At 26.7% G+C, this 20747-nt stretch overlaps 2 protein-coding genes across 2 annotated transcripts in view; both read left to right on the top strand.

The window, feature by feature from the left end:
- LOC124419009 (mucin-5AC-like) overlaps positions 1-5837 on the top strand; it is a 23518-nt gene extending 17681 nt beyond the window's left edge. The window contains exons 2-3 of the mRNA XM_046947114.1: positions 2712-3672; positions 5621-5837. Coding sequence (XP_046803070.1) covers positions 2712-3672; positions 5621-5837 — 1178 coding nt within the window. The remainder of the gene's footprint in view (positions 1-2711; positions 3673-5620) is intronic.
- A 762-nt stretch (positions 5838-6599) lies between these two features.
- Positions 6600-20747, top strand: part of LOC124418893 (cAMP-specific 3',5'-cyclic phosphodiesterase, isoforms N/G-like) — a 73193-nt gene continuing 59045 nt past the window's right edge. Inside the window, exons 1-2 of the mRNA XM_046946729.1 lie at positions 6600-8597; positions 11266-11751. The gene's annotated coding sequence lies outside the window, so the exon portion shown is untranslated. The remainder of the gene's footprint in view (positions 8598-11265; positions 11752-20747) is intronic.

Raw genomic sequence — 20747 nt, 5'->3', positions numbered from 1 at the left:
TCTAGTCTATAGTCTAGTCTATAGTCTAGTCTATAGTCTAGTCTATAGTCTAGTTTATAGTCTAGTCCATAGTCTAGTCTATAGTCTAGTTTATAGTCTAGTCCATAGTCTAGTCTACAGTCTACTCTACAATCTAGTCTATAGTCTACTCTACAGTCTAAAATCTATTCTATTAATTAGACTATAGACTTTAAGGTGCAGAAATCTCCAAAATTCCCTCTAGCTGCAAAAACCCTCAATTGACATATCAAAAACGTTAGAAATGACGTTAAAACGTGAAATAGGCAACATTGGCAATGCATTATAGAGAATTTGCATTAAAGGTAAATTGCACTAATACAGCTGTTATTGTTGCTATTGTTGTTGCTGCAGCTTAACAGTGAAGGGGAGTGTGTGTAGGTTGGAGTGTTTACTTTTTCGTTGTTGTTGCAAGTGCTGTTTTTGTTGTTGTTATTTATTAAGTAATATTTCAACGCGCGCGCATATTGTATATTTTGGAGAACATTTTTACTTGTTTTGAGTTTATTGTTTTGTTGTTATTATTGTTGTTTCCACATGCTTTTTTGCTCCAAATTGAAGATTATGAAGTAACAAAAACAACAACAGCACCACAATAAAGAGATGAGGGTGGCTAAAAGTGTATGAGTTTGGAATTATTCTCATTGTTCATTGTTGTTGTTGCTGTTTTTCCTCTTCTTCTTCTACTTTTGCTTGTTTCAGTATTTTTTCGCCTATTTGATAGACAATATTATTGTTTTTGTTTTATACTTGCGTTTAGTTTAGTATTTAACAAAGCAGAAGCTGCTACTATACACGTCGTCTACTAACTACTACTATTGCTGCTGCTGCTGCTACTACTACTACATACTACTATTACTCTACTACTAACTAACAAGTAGTAAAAACCGTATAAAGAAAAAGGTCTAGTTTTTTTTGTACAATTTTAATAAAATATCAAGTCTAGCGGTTGAAAAAATAAAAAAAGAATATAGAAATATTAAAAAAAAATTTTAACAAGTGTTTTAACAAAAAGTTAAAGTGCTGGTATTAAATTTAAAAAAAAATAATAATAAACAACACTTGTAAGTGTTTAATTAATATAAAATATGTATAAAAAATAAAGCCAATTATCACAAGCAGAAAAAAATGTAAAAAGTTTAAGTGTTGAAATTATAAAAATAAATCAAAAATATTATTAACAACTTTTTTGCCCGTCAAGCTGTTGTGATGGTCAGTCATTGTAACCATTAAAAATTACAAAGTTTATTGAACTTTTTTGTTGTCAAACAAAAAGAAATTTGAAAAAAAAACAATTAAAATATTATAAAAATGAAATATCTTCAAGTTTTAAAAGATATTTGCTTAATTTTATTTAAATAAATTTTCAAAATATTTTGTTAAATTTCTGCTGCTGCTGGTCAACGTTACCGACAAATTTGTATATAAATTTTAACAATTTATTACAGTGTAAGAGAATGTGTTAGAAGGTTTGTGTGTGATTAAGTGTGTCTTACAAAGAGAATGAGTTTGTTACATTATTATCTCCTTTTCACTGATGATTCCTCTTCTTCTTATTCTTCATCATCTTATGATTTTCTTTACTATTCATTATACTACTCTCCTCCTTTAAAGAAAACAACAATGAAATGAATCAAAGTGTATTGTAGGGTCCATCAAGTATTTGTTTGTTTGTGTGTTTGGTTTGTAATAAGCGTATGCGTGCATGTTTGTAAAGCAGAGGAAAACAGAATTAACAAAACATACAAAAAAAATAAAAAAACATTTTGTCGTCGTCACTCATTATTTTTTGAAATGTTTTTTGAGTTTTAAAGGAAAAATGGTGGTGGTGACAAACAAACATAAAATTGTGTGAAATGTTGGAAAGTTTACGAGAATTACTAAATAAATTTATTTTCATAGAATTATTAAATAAAGAAAGAAATTGAAAAAAACTTAGTGAATTTGTTAAAAAATTATAAAAATTTTAAAGTTAAAAAACACCGCTGGTCGGTGGAAATTTAAGAGAAAAAGAAAGAAAGAAATAAAAGTCAGAAAAAAAGAAAAATTACGGAAAAATAAAATACACAAAAATAAAAGAAAAAGCTACAAAAAGAAAATGACAAATAACATACAACGCGGCTTTTAAAAAAAGGCACAAGAATTATGTAAAATAAAAAAAGTTAAAAATATTAAAAAAATCTTAAAAAATAAATCAAAATTTATATAAAAAAAAGTTAAAATTAAATTCTTATAGAAAAATAAAAAAGTTTTAAAAATAAAAGTGCAAAAAAAAGCAAGTGTCAAAGAAAATTTTTTTGGTAAATTATAACAACACAACAACAAATTACAAAAAAAAAAGCATTATAACCTTAAATGTGATTTTTAAAGAAATTTTATAAAAAAAAAATACCACACCCTCCTTTTATTGATGAAAAAAATTGTAAAATTAAACAAAATTTAAAACAAAATATACAAGAAAGTCCCCAAATATTAAAAAAAAAAATAATAAAATAAAAATACTAACAAAAGTAAAGCGCCACCATTTAAGGTGGCGTCCTCCAAAATAAAAACTTTGGAGGCAAAGGCTTTGCAGGCCACTACAATAACGACAACAGCAGCTGCAACAACAACAACAGCAAATGCCGAACAAACAACAACAACATCAGCCGCAACAGCAACAACTGCAATAATTAAACCTAGATTATCATTAGCCTCCAGCACCACCACATCATCTTCCAGTAATTCTTCCTTAAAATCACTTAAACCAAAACCCTCAAGCCAAACGCCCACAACTTCCATTATAAAACAACCACAACTGCAACAACAACAACAGAAACAACATCATAAACTTCATCATACCACGACGACAACAACAACTACAACAACCGCCTCTAGTGCCATCAATAAATCTTTTAACTCCTCTACAAACACTAAAGAAAAATTCAAATCAAAACAATTACTTAAAGCCACCTCTAAAGTGAAAAAGAAAACCAAACAATTGACTTTTGACAATACACCCTTGTGTTTGTTGCAACCACACACTACCACCCCGCCTCCGGTCTCTACAACTGCATATCCCAAGTCCGCCTTTAATCTACGCAAATATTCATTACCCACAAATCTACCGCAACCTTTACAAAACTCACCTCTAGCCGCCAACACTCATAATAAATCTAGCACAGCGGCTTTGAAAACCGATGCAACTTTACACACTTTACCCTATCCACCCTCGTATGTCTTAAGTCAAAATTCAAAAGTGAAAAAAACCAAAACCACCAAACGTCTAACGAAATTCTTAAGGGCGGCCTCCTCCTCAAATTCACCACACTCAAAAGGCAGACGTAAATCGTCGGCCGCCTCAATTGTAGAAACCGCATTAGCAGCTGCCGGTGTTACCGTCAATCTAACCAACGCCTCAGCCTCTTCAGCTTCGGCTACCGAGCTATTGGCCCAGGATTTGTATACTAAGACTCCAACACCCGCTTCAAATTGTGATTTAAGTTCGACCCTCAATTGTGGCGCTAACGAGTCTGTAGCCGGCGAATCTGGAGCTGCTGCCGGTGAAGAGGGTGAAGAATCGACGTGGTGTGGTGGTGGTGGTGTTAATTTTCTAGTGTATATGGTTTGTTCATTTTGCTGTTGTTGTTATAATTTTCGTAATTCACCCACAAGGTAAGTCAATATTTAAACATGTTGTTTCTTTCGATACAATAAAAAAAATTCTGAACTGAAATTCACCTCGAATTGCAAAATGTGCCCAGTTTTTCTATTACCAATATTTGTTCATTAAGTAAGCGAGTATGTAGTATGTATGTACCCTAGATATAATTATAATCATAAAAATACATATTCGAGTGTGTCTATATACCTATATATAAACAACAAAATTTAATTAGGCAGAACATTGTTTCACAAAAATACAACAACAACAATAATAAAAAACAAAAATAAATAATAATATTAATTTTGACGACAATAAGTTCGTTGTATACATGTACGTATTATTATCAGAGAGTTAAAAATAAGTATTATTTTTTGGTTTTTTTTCTGATATTTTATCTCTTCTTTTTGCGTCTGCCTCGTTTATATACAACAAAAAAGCAAACTAAAGTAAACAACAATATCAACCGAAATGTCAGTATGACGACTCTCTTTTTAAGACTCTTATTTTACCTCCCTTTGTGTATTAATTCCCTCAAAAATAATAAAATTTGTTTTTGCAATTATATTTTTGTTTTACTCTACATTTTTTTACACTAACAACAATTACTATAATAACAACAACATGCGTAAAAAAGTGCATTAACTTTTAGTTATTTTGGTCTATGTTTTAAATATAACGGTAAATCCTGTTGTACTTTCTTTTATCATTTACTCTCGAACTCGTTCTATCTCTCTTTCTCTATTTTTAAAACTTCTCCTTATTATTTTATTTTTTGCATATTAATGACATTTGTATTTTATGAGTTGGAGTGGTGGCGACCGGGTAAGAGAATTGTTGTTTTGCTAAAAAAATATTTTAAGGCAGGTCTGGGTTTTTTTCTTAATCGTTTAGTAAATATTTTATCAATTGAATTGGAAACTTTTTAAAAGTTTTTAGATTTATTTTATATTTTAAAAATATGAAAGTTAAGCACTTTTCAATGCTAATATTAAGAACATTGGTAATCTGCTTTTGAAAATATTTAGAAATTCTAAAACAAAATTTTATACCTGTTTAAACTGTAAGAAACTGTAAGAAACTATAACTTGCTAGATAAATTGAAATACTTTACTAATTCTTAACGTATGTATTTGTAACCTTTGAGTGTTCTAGTATTTTCCTAATTAACGGCCACGAACCATTCTTTGGTATCCCACAAGTATACGCCAGAGAAAGATGAGAATCGTGGGTCGAATCGGAATTTGTCCAAGCAAGAAACTTGGTTGACCTAAGAGAAACCATACTGATCATACATAGAACTCTTGATCTAACTTCTTATGACAACACAAAGCCCCAAAAGCCAAAGCCAAACTATTCAATATCGCAAATAAGAACCTATTGGATATCTTTTCAAATAATCTTAACTTTACTGGTTATAATTTGCGGGTTGATGAGGATAATATCTTGTAATTGCTCCTACTAGACTTAATAGTAGTTTATTTGGATCCGCAAAAAAATGCTTAAAAGGGTTTTCCTTTATCGTCATATTTAGTTGGTACATTGGAATCTAATTTTATAATGTATAGGTAGAATGGGATAGGTACCTAAGAGTCTTAACTTCAGACTCTTAAGTATAAGTTTTCATTGATTCTGTGATAAAAATCATGACCAAAATCAGAACGTGAAGGTCAAAGAGTGTTTATAATTAAATACAGTCAGTAGCCATGATACATGTATATCAGTAGGTCATTAAGTTGATTGACACATCACTCAAGAAGTATGGATATATTTTTAAGTTGCCAACGTAGGCCCTTAAAATAGAATTGCTTTCGATATTTAAAACAGATCCCACTCAACTGCTTAGCCAGTTATTACTACATTCAACCTTGATCGAATGTTTACCATTTATTTTAAAAGACCCCAATTGAATTGCTTTGGATATCACTTTGGTTATCACTGCTTTGAATATTCAAGCAGATCTCGCTCAACTGCCGGCTCATTGCTAGAGTACTTAGTATCCGTTACCGTCAATCTAACCGACGCCTCAACCTCTTCAGCTTCGGCTACCGAACTATTGGCTCAAGATCTGTATACTAATACTCCAAATTATGATTTAAGTTCGACCCTTAACTGTGGCGCTAACGAGTCTGTAGCTGGCGAATCTCGCTCAACTGCTTTAATACTTAATATCTAAGTGCAGGGATTCAAACTAGCAGATATAGTGGACAGGTCCACTATCCTAATGTATACGTATGATATGACCAAATTTATAAACAATCTATGCGTTTTGCAACCTCATTGAGTGGACTTTTGATAAGGAGTGACCAAAGTTATGGTTATAATACATATGTCTACTTAAAAACAGTTTCTCATAGAGTCAAATTTATTCCTTCCAGATGTCAGCAATACCAGCTTTTATTTTCGAATGACAAAAAGAATAGATTCCTGTAAAGCTTTAACCTACCCTTCATTGGTTTAAAAAACCTAAAATCTTAAGCGATGTCTTACTTCAGTTTATTTCTAAACTTTCATTAATAAAAATTGTAAGGATTTGTTTGTAGTATTAATAGTTTTAAATCCAAATGCTTTAACTGATCTCTTATCTGTATAAAATATTTAACACATAATTGCTTAAAATACTACTTCTGATAAGATTTGAAAAAAATTAAAAACATGTTTTTATTATTTTGCTCAAATTTCTGACCACTTGATCTTTTGACGTCAAATAAACTTGTGTAAGTTTTAGTAGCATTTTAACCTATTACCTGGTTATTTAAGGTTTTATTGGGTTTTTAAACCATAAACATTTAAAATAAAATTAAAAAACTAAAAATCATCATTTAAATAAAGTATTTCACTTTAAAACTTTAATTTTAAGAATAAAATTTATAAATTCTCTAAAATTTTTGACAGCTGTCAAAACTAACAAGAAATTATGAAACTTTTTTTTTCTTCACTACATACACTAAATTAAATTTATGTAGAGAAATTTTATATACAATTTACCTCAATCATAAAAACAACACAAACAAAAAAAATCCTTAATAAAACATAACATTTCTGGAAAATGTGTCTTTAGGGGAAGAAGGCCACACAGCAGCAGCATCCATCTCATTTTGTATAACAAATGTCAAAAAATTTGACAAGTACAAGTAAAACTTGCACATAAAATTTTTGACAGATTTTTTTTTTTTAAAGCTTTACATATAATTTTTTGTGTTTCTTATTTTGCATTTGACAGTTTATGTTGCCAAAAACGAAATGGGGTTGATTTTTTGTGTATTTTGTTGTGTATAGGAATTTGCGTGGAAATTGCAGAAAATGTCAAAAAGAAAAAAAGTAGTGTTTTTGTATAATGTTGACATTTATCACAAGATTTGTATGTATCTATTTATGAGAACACCAAGAATATTATAGGAAAAGAAAAATCCTAAAAACATACCTACAACAACAATAATTTTTGGGTTGTTTTTGTTGAAAGATGTTAGTTTTATTGTTGTTTTTGTTGTTGTGCTACTTTGTTTTCTTTGATTTTATTGCACCGTGTAATTTTTTTATGGGTACTTGATTATGCGCACTTTAAGTCTATCTAATTGTTTACTCTCATGCTACCGCTCACGTTCTTTATAGAATGATAAGAGAGCCCCCAACTGTTTGAGGCTTAGCTTAGTTTTTTTTTTTTTGCAATAAACAAATATGGAAAATATATAATTATTATTGAGCTCCCTTTGATTTTTCTTAACCCACTCACTCACTAACATTTTCTTGCTTTTCGGAGGGGGGGTTTTACTCTCAGAGAGTATTTGTGTTATTTGTTTTTGTTTACATTGCTGAGTACTTTAAGTTTAATGTTATGCTAAAATGTATTGCTGTTGTTACAATTGTTTTTGACTCTTTTTCTTCTTTTTGGCGAATGGAGAGCACAGAGAGTTATCCCCAATATAAAGTTCTCACTCTCCTCACTGTAATTCTGTTGTTGTTTTTGTTTATTTTGCTTTGATTTGAAGCTTTGATACCCATCTATAATAATTTTTGCTGTGTGAAAAACATTTACGATAAAAAAAAGAAACACAAAATGTGTTTGCTGCTCTGTATATATTTTGTTGTTTTTCTTTAATAATTTAGCTTTCCCTCAGCTCTTATCTTTGACAACAACGCTGTATATATAACATTGTTGTTTATACTCTCCACTTTTCTATACAAAAAAAAAGCTATACATTCGTTTATATATACATATCTATTTGTATGTATGTATATATTATCATCGGTTTCATTTATATTAGTGTTGCTTTTATTTTATTTTTTTTTTCTATATTTTTTTTCTTTGCTTTTTTCTGCCTGCCCGTGGTTGTTTCGTCTTCATCGTGTTGTATGTTTTCATAACTTCGTGCGGTTCGTGATTTTTCGACGTTTTTCTACTTTGCTGCACGTCTTTAATAAAACTATCTACAAATTTTAAGTGATTAAATAATAATTTCTAAAAAATTCAATAATTTCCAATAGCAGCTATTGAAAAATCAAAAAATTATACCAAAATCTATCCGGGAAATGGTAGAAATTCTTAAAAGAAAATTTTAATCAAAATTTTGCAAAAAAAAAAAAAAAAATTAAAGCAATAATTAAAATAGCAACAGTGTTGTATACAAAAAAATGAAATATATCTACAAATAGTGTTTGTTGTACTTGCAAAAAATATCGAAGAAAAAATAAATACTAAATAAAAACGGCGACATTTAAAGCAAAAATAACGAAAACTATATAAGAATCCACAAACAATTCAATGTTTGTGTGATTAATATAAAAAAAGAAAAACCTTAAAAAAAAACAAAAGAAAAACACCCAAACAACAAAAGTGCAAAAAAAAAAGAAAAACAATCTTAACCATTCCACCTAAAAAATGTCAAGAAAATCTTCTTGCACATGAAATTGTAGTTCTTTTTTTTTTACTTCGCAAGTGAATTTTTGGAAATTTATATTATTATTGTTTGTTTGTTTATTTGTTGTGAAGAAAAATTAACAAAAAAAAAAAAATTCTATGCCGTGTGTTTTCTTGCTGCACATTGGTCCATTTCTCCAACATAAATTAGTTTAATGCTACTGCTCTTTGAAAATGCTACTTTTATCGGTCATGAAAAGTGCACAGTGGGCTAAAAGAAAACAAAAAGTTCAAATAATATACGATATTTGTTGAGATAATTTGATTTTTGTAAGCACAGTGGGTTCTACAGTGTAAATTGTAATTCTTTAAAAATTTCTCAAATTAACTATTATTGAGGTCAAAGGTCAGCCAACTTACAATAATAAAATAAATATTAAAAAGAATATTAAAGAATTATATTCTCAGGAAAAAAAACTCTGTTATACACAAAATTTTCTTAAACGAAAATAAAATTTTTCTTTAGAAAAACTGTTATACATAGATTTTTCTACTTAAAACACTGTTATATGCAAAGTTTTCTGTACAAAAAAACATTTGCACTCATATTGCGCTATAGGGAAAATTGTATTAGAAATGTTTCTATAGAAAGAACTGTTATACAAATATATATATAATTTTCAGAAAACTGTCATACACTATTTTTTTCTGTAAAAAAGGGATTACACACACATTTTTCTATAATAAAAACTTGTTGTTAAGAAAAACTGTTATACAAAAATTCTTTTTTTAAAAAACTGTTATACACAAATTTTTCTATAGTAAAAAACTGTTATACACAAATTTATCTAGAGATAAAATCTTAAAATTAATTTATCTATAGAAAAACTGTTATACATAAATAAATATTGTTATATACTTATATTTCTATAGAAAAACTGTTATACACAAATAATTCTATAGGAAAAAAAACTGTTATACATAAATTTATCTATAGATAAAATCTAAAAATTTATTTATCAATAAAAAACTGTTATAAATAATTTTGTTTGTAGATAAAATTGTTATACACAAATTTGTCTGTAGATAAAATTGTTATATACTATACAAAAACTGTTATACACAAATTTTTCTATAGAAACAACTGTTATATATAAGTTTTTAATGTAAAAAACAAAAATGAAATCTTAAAATTTATTTATCAATAGAAAAACTGTTATAAAAAATTTTGTCTGTAGATTAAATTGTTTTACACAAATATGTCGGTAGATAAAATTGTTATATACCTATTTTTCTATAAAAACTGTTATACATAATTTTTTCTATAGAATAAACTGTTATACTCAAATTTATCTATAGATAAAATCTTATAATTTATTTTTCTTTAGAAAAGATTCTTTAAAGAATTTTGTGTGTAGATAAAATTGTTATACACAAATTTGTCTGTTGGTACAATTGTTATACACATATTTTTCTTTAAAAAAAAACTGTTATACACAATTTTTTCCATAGAAAAAACTGTTATACACAAATTTATCTATAGATAAAATCATACAATTTATTTATCTTTTGAAAAACTAATTTAAAGAATTTTTTCTGTAAATAAAACTGTAATACTCTTATTTTTCTACAGAAAAACTTTTATACACCATTTGATCTATAGAAAAAAACTGTTCTTTTACAAAAAACTGGTTACAAAGAACTGTTATACACAATTGTTTCTTTAGAAGGGACACTTTCTATATCCTTTTTTAAAATTTAATAAAACGTTTCTTTATATTTTAATCATGACGTTCCCTTAAACATGTGTATTTCACCTTGTCAAGTTACCGATATAAAATATAATTACTTTTCTTTTTCCTAATAATCATGCTCATTGATTCCACTGTCTTATGTTTGAATGAACATGAAAAAAAACATAAACAGAAAGCCAACAAAAATAAAAGAAAGAAAATATAATACAAAATAAGATCTAACATCTAATCTTCTAACACCCTTGACAGCATCAAAAGCAATAACAACAAACATAAAATTAAAAAAAAAATATAATAAACACAACATAGTACAACAACCAACAACTACATACAAGGCAACCCAAATACAGCCATCAAATCAAACCAAACCAACCATTCATCCATCTTTCTAACCTACACAACACACCAACAACAACAACAACTAAAAACCAAGTCCTTTTTTTTCCTCAACAACCTGCAAAGACACCTTTTCACCCCCTCCTGATCGTCCTCATTTTATTTATTTTATTTTTTTCCTTTTCCATCATTTTTATGTAAAACATCAGCTCCAACATGTAGCAACATCTATACTTTCGCTTTACGCTTTAACAACAACAAAAGAAATAAAAACCATTCGCTTTTTTCTAAAATCTGTTTTTTTTTCTCTTACACCTTTTTTTAATATCCTCTTCTAAAGAAACATAGAAAAATATATACATATTAAAAAAAAAAAAACAAGTACAAGCAGCAACAACAACTACAAACTTAGTTGAAAACCCTCTTTAAAGCTTGTATGCCCCTTGCAGAGCGCTCCTAGGAATGAGTGTTTCTGAAAACCCAACTCCCATCAATTTTCTCACAACAAGAACAACAAACAAACAAACAGTATAAAGAATCCACCATAATTTGTGCATTCATACGTAAAACGTAAACGCAAATCAAATCAAATTAAATTGAATTTTCATTTAATACTTAAGTAGAATTAAAAAAAAAAAATAAAAAAATATAAATAGGAAAAAAATGATGAAAAACATACAAATACATAAATATTATAATAATAAAAATATTAAAGCAAAAAGTGTATAACAACAGCAACAGCAACAGCAACAACAATACTCCAATGAAAATATCTTGCTATTAATTCATTTAAATAATAAAAAAATAAATAAAAACTTTTTTCAAAATCTTTTTTCACAATAACAAGAAGAAAACAAAAACACCCAACAAAATGTAGTCATGTGTATAAAAATGTATACACTCACTACCCCCTCAATACTCGAACAAATTATTTTTCTCTGTGTATAACGGTGTCACCATTTACTAATGCTTTTTCAACTAAAAATAATAAAAAAAAAATTAAATTAAAAAAATCTTAGAAAAAAAATTAAATTTAGAGAAAATTCAACTTTATTCAACAACAAACAACACAATTAATAACGATATTTAATAAATTTTAACGGATTGTTTAAATCCTTGTAAACGTCAGCAGTTCAAATGTGGTATGTTGAAAATTTTTTTCTTAAATATTTTAAAATTAAGATTTCATTGAATTTTTTATTAAAAACAAGCAGTTGTTTAAAGTTTACTATTTAATTTAAAAGAAAAGAAAACTGTTATACAGTTTTATTGTATAAAAGAAAAACCTTTATACAATAAAAACTTTTATACACAAATTGTTTAAAGAAAAACAGTTATGCACAAACTTTTTTCTAAACAAGTAGGAAAGTATAGTCGGGCATGGCCGATCATATAATACCCTACACCATGAGTATATTTTTAAAATTTTTACTTTTTATAAAATTTTTATTTTTTATAAAGAAAGTTTTATGTTGAATATTACCAATAATTCCAAAATATTTAAGCAATTTATTGATAAAAAAACTAAAATTTCTAAATGAGGCTTTATATAGGTCAAATATGGACCGATCCTCGGTTAATTTGAGAAAAGGATATATTTCTAAATAACAGTTAGTTTTGTTGAGTTTCATTGTGATACAAATGGTTACAAGTCAATTTTAGACGTTTAAGTCATTTTTTGAAGGGGGTTTTGTATGGGGGCTAGGGTCAAATATAGGCCGATCCTTACGAAAATCTGCAGTGTCATTTATACTTATATAAAACTTATTTGTGCCAATTTTTAAAGAGATAGCAGAATATTTGACGTAATTATGGCATAAAAAGTTCATATCGGGAGGTACGGTTGTATGGGGGCTAGGTGAAATAATGGACCGATTTCAACCATTTTCAATAGGCTTCGTCCCTTTGCCAAAAAATATGCTTGGTCCAAATTTCATCAAATTATCTTGAAAATTGCGGCCTGTACCTTGCGCACAAGGTTTACATGGACATGTCGGACGGACATGTCTTAATCGACTCAAAAAATGATTCTGAATCGATCGGTATACTTTAAGGTGGGTATTGGACCAATATTTTTGTATGTTACAAACATCAGCACAAACGTATAATACCCTACCCACTATAGTGGTGTAGGGTATAAACAAATCTGAAAAAACCTTAAAAAAACTGTTATACGCATTTGTTTTTTCAATAGAAAATCTAAAATAAACATCTATAGAAAAACTGTTATATATAAAATTATGTTATTACTTATTTTTCTCTAAGAAAAACTATTATTAACTAATTTTTGTCGTAAAAAAATTAAAATTCGTTCTTCAATAAAAACTATTATGCATAAACTTTTCTCTAAAAAAAACTATTTTTTCTCTAATAAAAACTATTGTTTAGAATTTTATCTTTAAGAAAACTGTTTTACTAATTTTTCCAATATCAACTGTTAAATTTAAATGTTTAATAAATTTTTCTCTAATAAAAACTTATGCATAAGCTTTTCTCCAAGTAAATGTGCTATAAACATTTTTTTCTAAAAACTGTTATATGCAAAAAAAGCTATAAAAACACCTATTTTTCTATAGAAAAACTGTTATACTCAAACGTTTATATAAAATAAATGTTATTCATAATTTTTCACTAAGAAAAACCTTTGTAAACTAATTTTTCTGTGAAAAACTGTTATACAACTGTTTTCCCTAAAAAAAACTGTTATACATAAACTTTTCTTTAAAAGCACTGGTGTTCAGATTTTTTTCTCTAAGAAAACTGCTATAGAAAATGTTTTCCAATATTTTTTTTCTCTCAAAAAAACTGTTATAAAAAATTAATAGGAAAAAGTTTAGCTGCAGATAAAACTGTTATACACACATTTTTCAATAGAACGAACAGTTCTGTGAATATTTTCCTAAAGAAAAACTGTTAAATACAAATTTTTCTTTATTAAAACTTTGATATATGTACATATTTTAAGCTAGAAAATCTGTTATACATAACATTTTCTTTAAAAAAAATGTTTTGTATAAAATTTTCTCTAAGAAGAAGTGTTTTTCCCAGAAGTGCTTTACACAATATTTTTCCCAAAAAAGAAAACTTCCAGCAAAAACTGGGTAAAAGCTGGTAGACTGGAGGTGGTGGGTTCGATTCCCACTTGAGACACTGGTTAAGGAGCGCACAACAGGCCCGATAGAGGTCTAGGTGTATTTCTTCTGATTTGATGTATAAACATCCACTTTCAAACTAACTAACTGGATAATTATATTATAGAATAAAAAATTTCCTATATTCAGTTTTTTCATAAAAAAAAAACATCTTAAAACGAAATTCTTCTATCCAAAAAAAAAAAAAAAATCTCGGAAAAGGGTTAATCTTAGAATTTTCTATAAAAAAACTATTATAAAACTTTTATACACATTTTTTAGGAAAAAATGTTAATCATCAAATTTTCTATAGAAAAAAACTGTTATGAACTTCCCAGCAAAAATAAAGCGAAGTACTTCCAAAAGAATAACATTTATCACTAGTTCAAAAGTAGCAATTAGTGATTTTAACTTTTAACTTCTATGGAAGCATGTAATAATGCTTAATGACTTCCAAAGAAGTCATTAAGTCAAATTAGTTGTATTCTATAATAATACAATTTCACTTTCGAATAACTTCAAAAAATAGCATGAGAATTACTTCGTAAGCATGAATTCGGAAGTAGTGAATTTGGAATTAAATAAAAAGGCCCTCCCTTCTATGACAAGCCTTTGTTAAAAGCATCACTTTTTCATGTCTTTTTCAGTACTTCCATGTAGTAAATTTTATTTCTTCTTCATTTCTTTTGAAATTTTGTTTTTTCTAATTTATTTTTCTAATTGCTGGCAACAATTTATAAAAAAATTTACTACTTAACAACTTATAAATGAAAACTGTTATACTATTTAAAACACCAAAAGTAGTTACAAAACTCTGCTTCTAAAATCATAAAACTCATAAGTAGCAGTTTACAACAAAAAAGGTTTTAGAAATTTAAAATAAACCACTAAAAGTTTTGAAAAAAATTATTATACTCCAATGAAAATACTTATACGCACATTAATAAATATAATAAAATATATGTAGACAAACAGACTGACAGACCCACAACATACTATATCAACCTAATGTCAAAAAAAAAAAAAACTAAAAACACCAACAACTTACATACCTATTACCATAAATCATTTGAAGCGCGCAAAGTATTCAGAAAAAAAAACTTTTAGTTTTAGTTGTTTTTTGATCGTGTTGTTAAAGTAACAAAACTTTGCATTTATTTCAACATAAGTTTTCATAAATGGAAAAACTTGTTTTTCTTCATTTATACACATTTTTCTTAGACTTATTGCTTTTATTACTTGTGATGTTGTTTTTGTTGTTGCTTTTTTAGTTAAACATACATAAATTGACATAAATTTATTAATTACGCACGAAAAACAAACAACAATTTTTAGCAAGTTTTAACGGTGTATATAATAATACTTACATACGTATGTATATGTATGTATGAATCTCTATCTGTTTGTGTTGGTTACATATATATGTGTGACAAGTTACCAAAAGACTTAGACTTATGACGACAAGTTGCCACAAGTTGTATGTATGTTAGAAATTTCTAAAGGAAACTTGTAAAAAACAAAGTTTTGCTAAAGTGTCTGGGCAAATGTTTAAGCAATATTTGAAATTGAAATAGAATTAGAAATAATAAATGTGGATAATAAATAAAAAAAAGTATAAATAGTATTATGTAGCTATAAAAATAATTTTGACATTATATAGAGGTGAAAAAGAAATGTCTTTAATAGCGGTTGTTAGGGGTCAATGAAGATATTATTAATGGATTTCTAAACAAATGAACTGTTGTAACGATATATGAATAAATTTGTTATATATTACTTTCTTTATTACTTTTTAGCTTTCAATAATGTAGAATTAAAATTTCTACTTACTTAGTACATTACCAGTAATGGTAATTAGTAGGAAATCAAGATTATTTTCTTTTCATATGAAAATTTTATATATTTCTAGCTTGAATCTTTTCCATCTCATAGGATTTCTTCTAACAACAACTTTTAGTATTTTAACTTAGTTGAAACTTTTCTTTTTCTGCACTTTCTTTACTTTTATACATACATACATTATAATTATCAAAATTCAAAACCAATTGTAATGGAAATGACAGCATGTTGAAATCTTGACAAATGTGACATTTACACATACATAAATGTAATTATTCTTAACAAGAAATTCTATAGAAACAACAACAGAAAGAAGCCACAGCAAAACAATAAACAACTCATATATTTAATAATAAAATACTCTTTGTAATCAAAAGTTTACCACAAAACTTTTTAAATAAACATACTTATCGTTTTGACTTTGCAAATTGTAATATAAAAAAAAAATAATAATTAAAAATATAACAATTTATTTAATAAGAATAACTTTTACAACAATTACTTAAAGCTTAAACATAAGCAGCATTTTTGATTGTTAAATAAGCACTACTTATTACCATTAACATAACAGAAAACTCAAATGTCTTTAATAAGCTTTTTGTGATTTTTTCAATATGAGAAAAAGAGCTTTAGTTTGTGAAATCTTTAAAGATATTTGTATATAGGAAAAACTGTTATACAAAAAGTTTTTAGTAATAAAGTCTCTTAAAAGAAATTTTATAATCACACTTATTTGTAGAAAAATTGTTATACGACAATTTTTTTTTTAATTGAAGAAATTGTTCTAAAAATATTTGTTCTATTGGTAAAACTGTTATACACAAAATTTTTTACCTTAAAAATTTAAAAAAAAATGTTTCTCACAAAAATTATTTATGTAGAAAACTGTTTTCACACAAACAAATACACAATTTTTTCTAAAGAATTAACTGTTTTACACAATTTTTTCTAGGGAAACAACTGTTATACTTAATTTTTCTATAGAAAAACTGTTAAACAGAAAGATTTTCATAGAAAAACTGTTATACATAAATTGTTCTATAAAAAATGTTGTTCATAATTTTTTTATAGAAAAAACTGTTATGCACAATTTTTTCTATGGAAAAAACTGTTATACACAAATTTTTCTATATAAAAAACTGTTATAAACAAATTTTTCTATAGAAAAAACTGCTATACACAGAATTTTTCTGTAGAAAAAACTCTTATACATTAATTTTTCCGTAGAAAAAACTGTTATATACAAATTTTCTATAGAAACAACTTTAATATATAGATTTTTGTATAGAAAAACTGTTTTATAAAAATTTTTCTGTAGAAAAAAACATAAGTTATTCAATAGAAAAATCAGTTATATATATTTGTTTCTATAGAAACAACATTTATACTAAAATATTTCCATAGAAAAAAACTGTTATACACAATTATTTCCGCAGAAAACTGTTACATACACTTTTTTCTTCAGAAAAAAAAACATTATAAAAAATATTTCTATAGAAACGGTTAAACACAAATGGTTCTATAGAAACTGTTATACTCAAATTACTTTCATACAAAAACTGCTCAGAAATTTTTCTATAGAAAACTGTATACCTAAACTAATTTTCTATAGAAGTAACTGTTATACACAATATTTTCATGACTTTTATACTCAAATTTATTTTATGAAAAACCTAACTAATACCCGGAGTGCTTCGCTACCCCTATCAAAATAAATAAATTAAGAACATTGAAATTTAAAAAAATACCCCTTAAACGTCCTAATTTCCCAAAAGTGCCAAACTTATATTCGTAATTTTTCAATAAGTTACGAATAGGATCTAAATTTTATTTCCATGTTCACTGTTTAAAAAGGTACATAATGTTACTCCTACCAGTACCAGACGCCTGTCTGCTTAGTTAGTTAGGTTGAAAGGAGGATGTACATATATACATTAAATCCGAAGAAATACACCTAGGCCCCTATAAGGCCTGTTGATAGATAGATACACAAATTTATTTTGTGTAAAAACTGTTATACATAATTTTTCTATAGAAAAAAAACTATTAAAGCAAATATTTTTCTTAAGAAAAAAATTTTACTAATAAATTTTGCTATAGAAGATACTGCCATATACAATTTTTTTCTATAGAAATATATGTTTTACAAAAAAATTTACCGATAAAAACTGTTATACCCAAATATTTCTTTTCACTAAAAAAAATGTTTTTATAAAAAAAACTTTTATACTCTATATTTTCTATAAGAAATTTTCTATAGAAAACTGTTATACTAAATTCTTAAAAAACAAAAATTAAATTTTAAAAATGTTGAAAAAATAACTGTTATACACATATTTGTATATGAAAAAACGTTGATTCAGATATATTTTTATAGTGTTTTAACTGTTATACATCAAATTGTTCTCAAAAAAAAATTCATAAAAATTTAATTTCTTAACATAGAAGTAATGAAAATTAATTTCTAACTAATTAATTGGAAAAGTATAAAAATACTTACAAGCAAGTATCTCCCCCACACCAGCTATTTGAAGTCACAGTATGCTTAAACATATAAATAAGTTTTCCTAATAATCCCATAATCAAAGTAATTTTCATACAAAATAAAATCTTTTTTTTTTCCTTTCTCTCTAACTCAATAAAATAAATCTTTAAGATTTCAATTTATTTATAAATTCTTATTTACTATGACAACGATTTAACAAATTTCAACCTTTTTTATTTATTTTTTTACTTGCTACTTGTTTTGAAATTTATTTTAAAGCACACAACAACATCAATTTAATTTAAATTCATTTTATACACAAAACAAACAGCAACATTTCCTCACTCCTCACCCCCTTGCGAAATTGTATAATTTATATTATTCCATAAAGAAAACAAAAAAAAAAAACTTTGTCGTCATCAACATTATCATCAACAATATGATGACTCTGTTTGATGTTTGATTTTATTATAATAAAAATTTTAGAAAATAATAACTTTTTTTTCAGTTGTGTCTACTTAATGTAATTTGAAAAAAAAAAATCAAGTAATTTTATTCCTTAGTTTGCTTAACTAGAAAAATTATATTTCTAAATCAGATTTTTGCAAAATATCAAAGTGAAAAAAAATCGTACTAAATCCCATGCAAATTAGCACATTTGTGCAATTGCGTACGTAAGTGGCGCCAATTATGAAATTGATTGATGTATTTTTGTGTTTGTGTTTTTTTTTTTTTGTTTACTTATATGTATGTGTTTTCAACAATGTTTACCTTAAAAGGCTTAGTAAATTGGCTAATTATTTAGCAATTTTTTATTGCTTTAATAGAAGTTTGTTGTTGTTGTGGTTTGTTTTGTTAAGACTTTTAGCATTCTTATTGCTTCGTAATTAATTTAATTTGAAAGAAAGTGCAAATGAAAATAAATAATTTTCTGGCAAATGACTCATGGCTTTTTCAAATGATGGTCAATATGATATTTATTTTGTAGGTCAAGAATATTTTTTTGTTCTTTTGGATGTCTATTTTTTTTTTTAAATTCATAACAAAAGCAAGAAAAAAATTTTGTTGGGGTATTAATGAATATATGATGCCCTACAATGCAAGATCATCTACAATAGCCACTAGGTTTTATAATGTCCGATTTTAAAGTTACAACTACCCAACAAATACTTGGTAAAGATATTCAACTGTAAACATTTACCTATTAATAATGATTCAAACATTTTTACTTACCGTTTAGATTACATAGAAATAATCTAATAAGGACTTACTAATAATGTGTTCCTTAAATGAAGCTATTGATGTTGTAAACGATTTTTTAATCCATTAACATTTATTACTTTTTCTGATTACTTGTAAGCGTTTGTGGTATGTACTTAATACCAATGACATCATCTTATTTATGTCATTATGTAAGTCACTTATAGTATTTTAACCTCTTACATAGTAATGAAACTATTTGTTTAGTTTATTTTCGATAAAAGAAGTTTTTTATAGAATAAATCTCTTATACACCAGATTTTCTATAAAATAAATCAGTAATGTTTTTATATCATGTTTCAATGTCCTCCAACTTATTACTTACAAAGTTAAATTTAAAAATTATCTATAAACTCATAAAAGATCTCTATAGAACGCTCTCATTCTTCATGTTTCCTCTTTTTAATCAGATATTGTGCATCTGTATATTTAGCTTGGTGAGTGAAATTATAAGCTCTCTTGTTTAGCCTTCTCCCATTTTATCACGTTTATCATTTTGTAGATCACTGATAGGCAAAGTGTTTTCTTGCAGTCACAATTTCACATGCATGTATGCATACATATGTATAAAAAAAACGATAAAACCAGTGAGAGAATTTTTGTTTACTCTCTGCCGATGTAGGTTGTAGATCGTGCCTTAATGAGATTAATTCTGATGGGCATGCAAATATAAAACTGAGGATTATGGTTTAGTCGGCTCTAATATGTTCTAGTAGGTACATATTAGAGCCGACAGAGAATTATGACTTGGACGGCTATTATATGATCTTAAATGTTAAATTTTAAAGTTTAAGTTCTATAAAATTCTATTAGAACAGACATATGATCATGGATCTTATTTAATCTATAAATTTCAATCTCTCTCTCTATTAGAACAGACAGAGGATCATGGATTAATTGGCATTTATATGATCTTGTAGGTAATTTTTAAGTTTAAGCTCTGTAAATGTGTCTCTCTATGAGAACAGAAAGTCAGATGATCATGGCTCTTATATAATCTATAAATTTTTTCTATCTCAGACAGTTAGAAGATCATGGCTTAGTCGGAATTTATATGATCTTGTAAGTAATTTTTCAAGCTGAATCTCTATAAATGTGTCTTTCTACGATGATCATGGATCTTGTCGATCATTTTTAACTTTAAGCTCTATAAATTTCTTTCATGGCTCTTATATAATTTATAAATTTAAATCTCTCTATTAGAACACACATAAAAGGATTATAGTTTAATCGGCTCACATATGATCTTGCAGGACATTTTTAAGCTTTATAAATTGTTCTCCCTCTCTCACTCAACAGACAGATAGATGATCACGGGTGTGTGTGAAGTTAAATTCGAATTTAACTAGCAAAGACACAAACCAGATTTGTTAACAGTGCTCATTTTGCAGCTAACAGAGCGCTGTTAATCAGTTAACAGAAT

Source organism: Lucilia cuprina, chromosome 3, assembly GCF_022045245.1.
Source record: "Lucilia cuprina isolate Lc7/37 chromosome 3, ASM2204524v1, whole genome shotgun sequence".
Taxonomy (NCBI): domain Eukaryota; kingdom Metazoa; phylum Arthropoda; class Insecta; order Diptera; family Calliphoridae; genus Lucilia; species Lucilia cuprina.
This window is presented reverse-complemented; position numbering and strand designations above follow the sequence as displayed.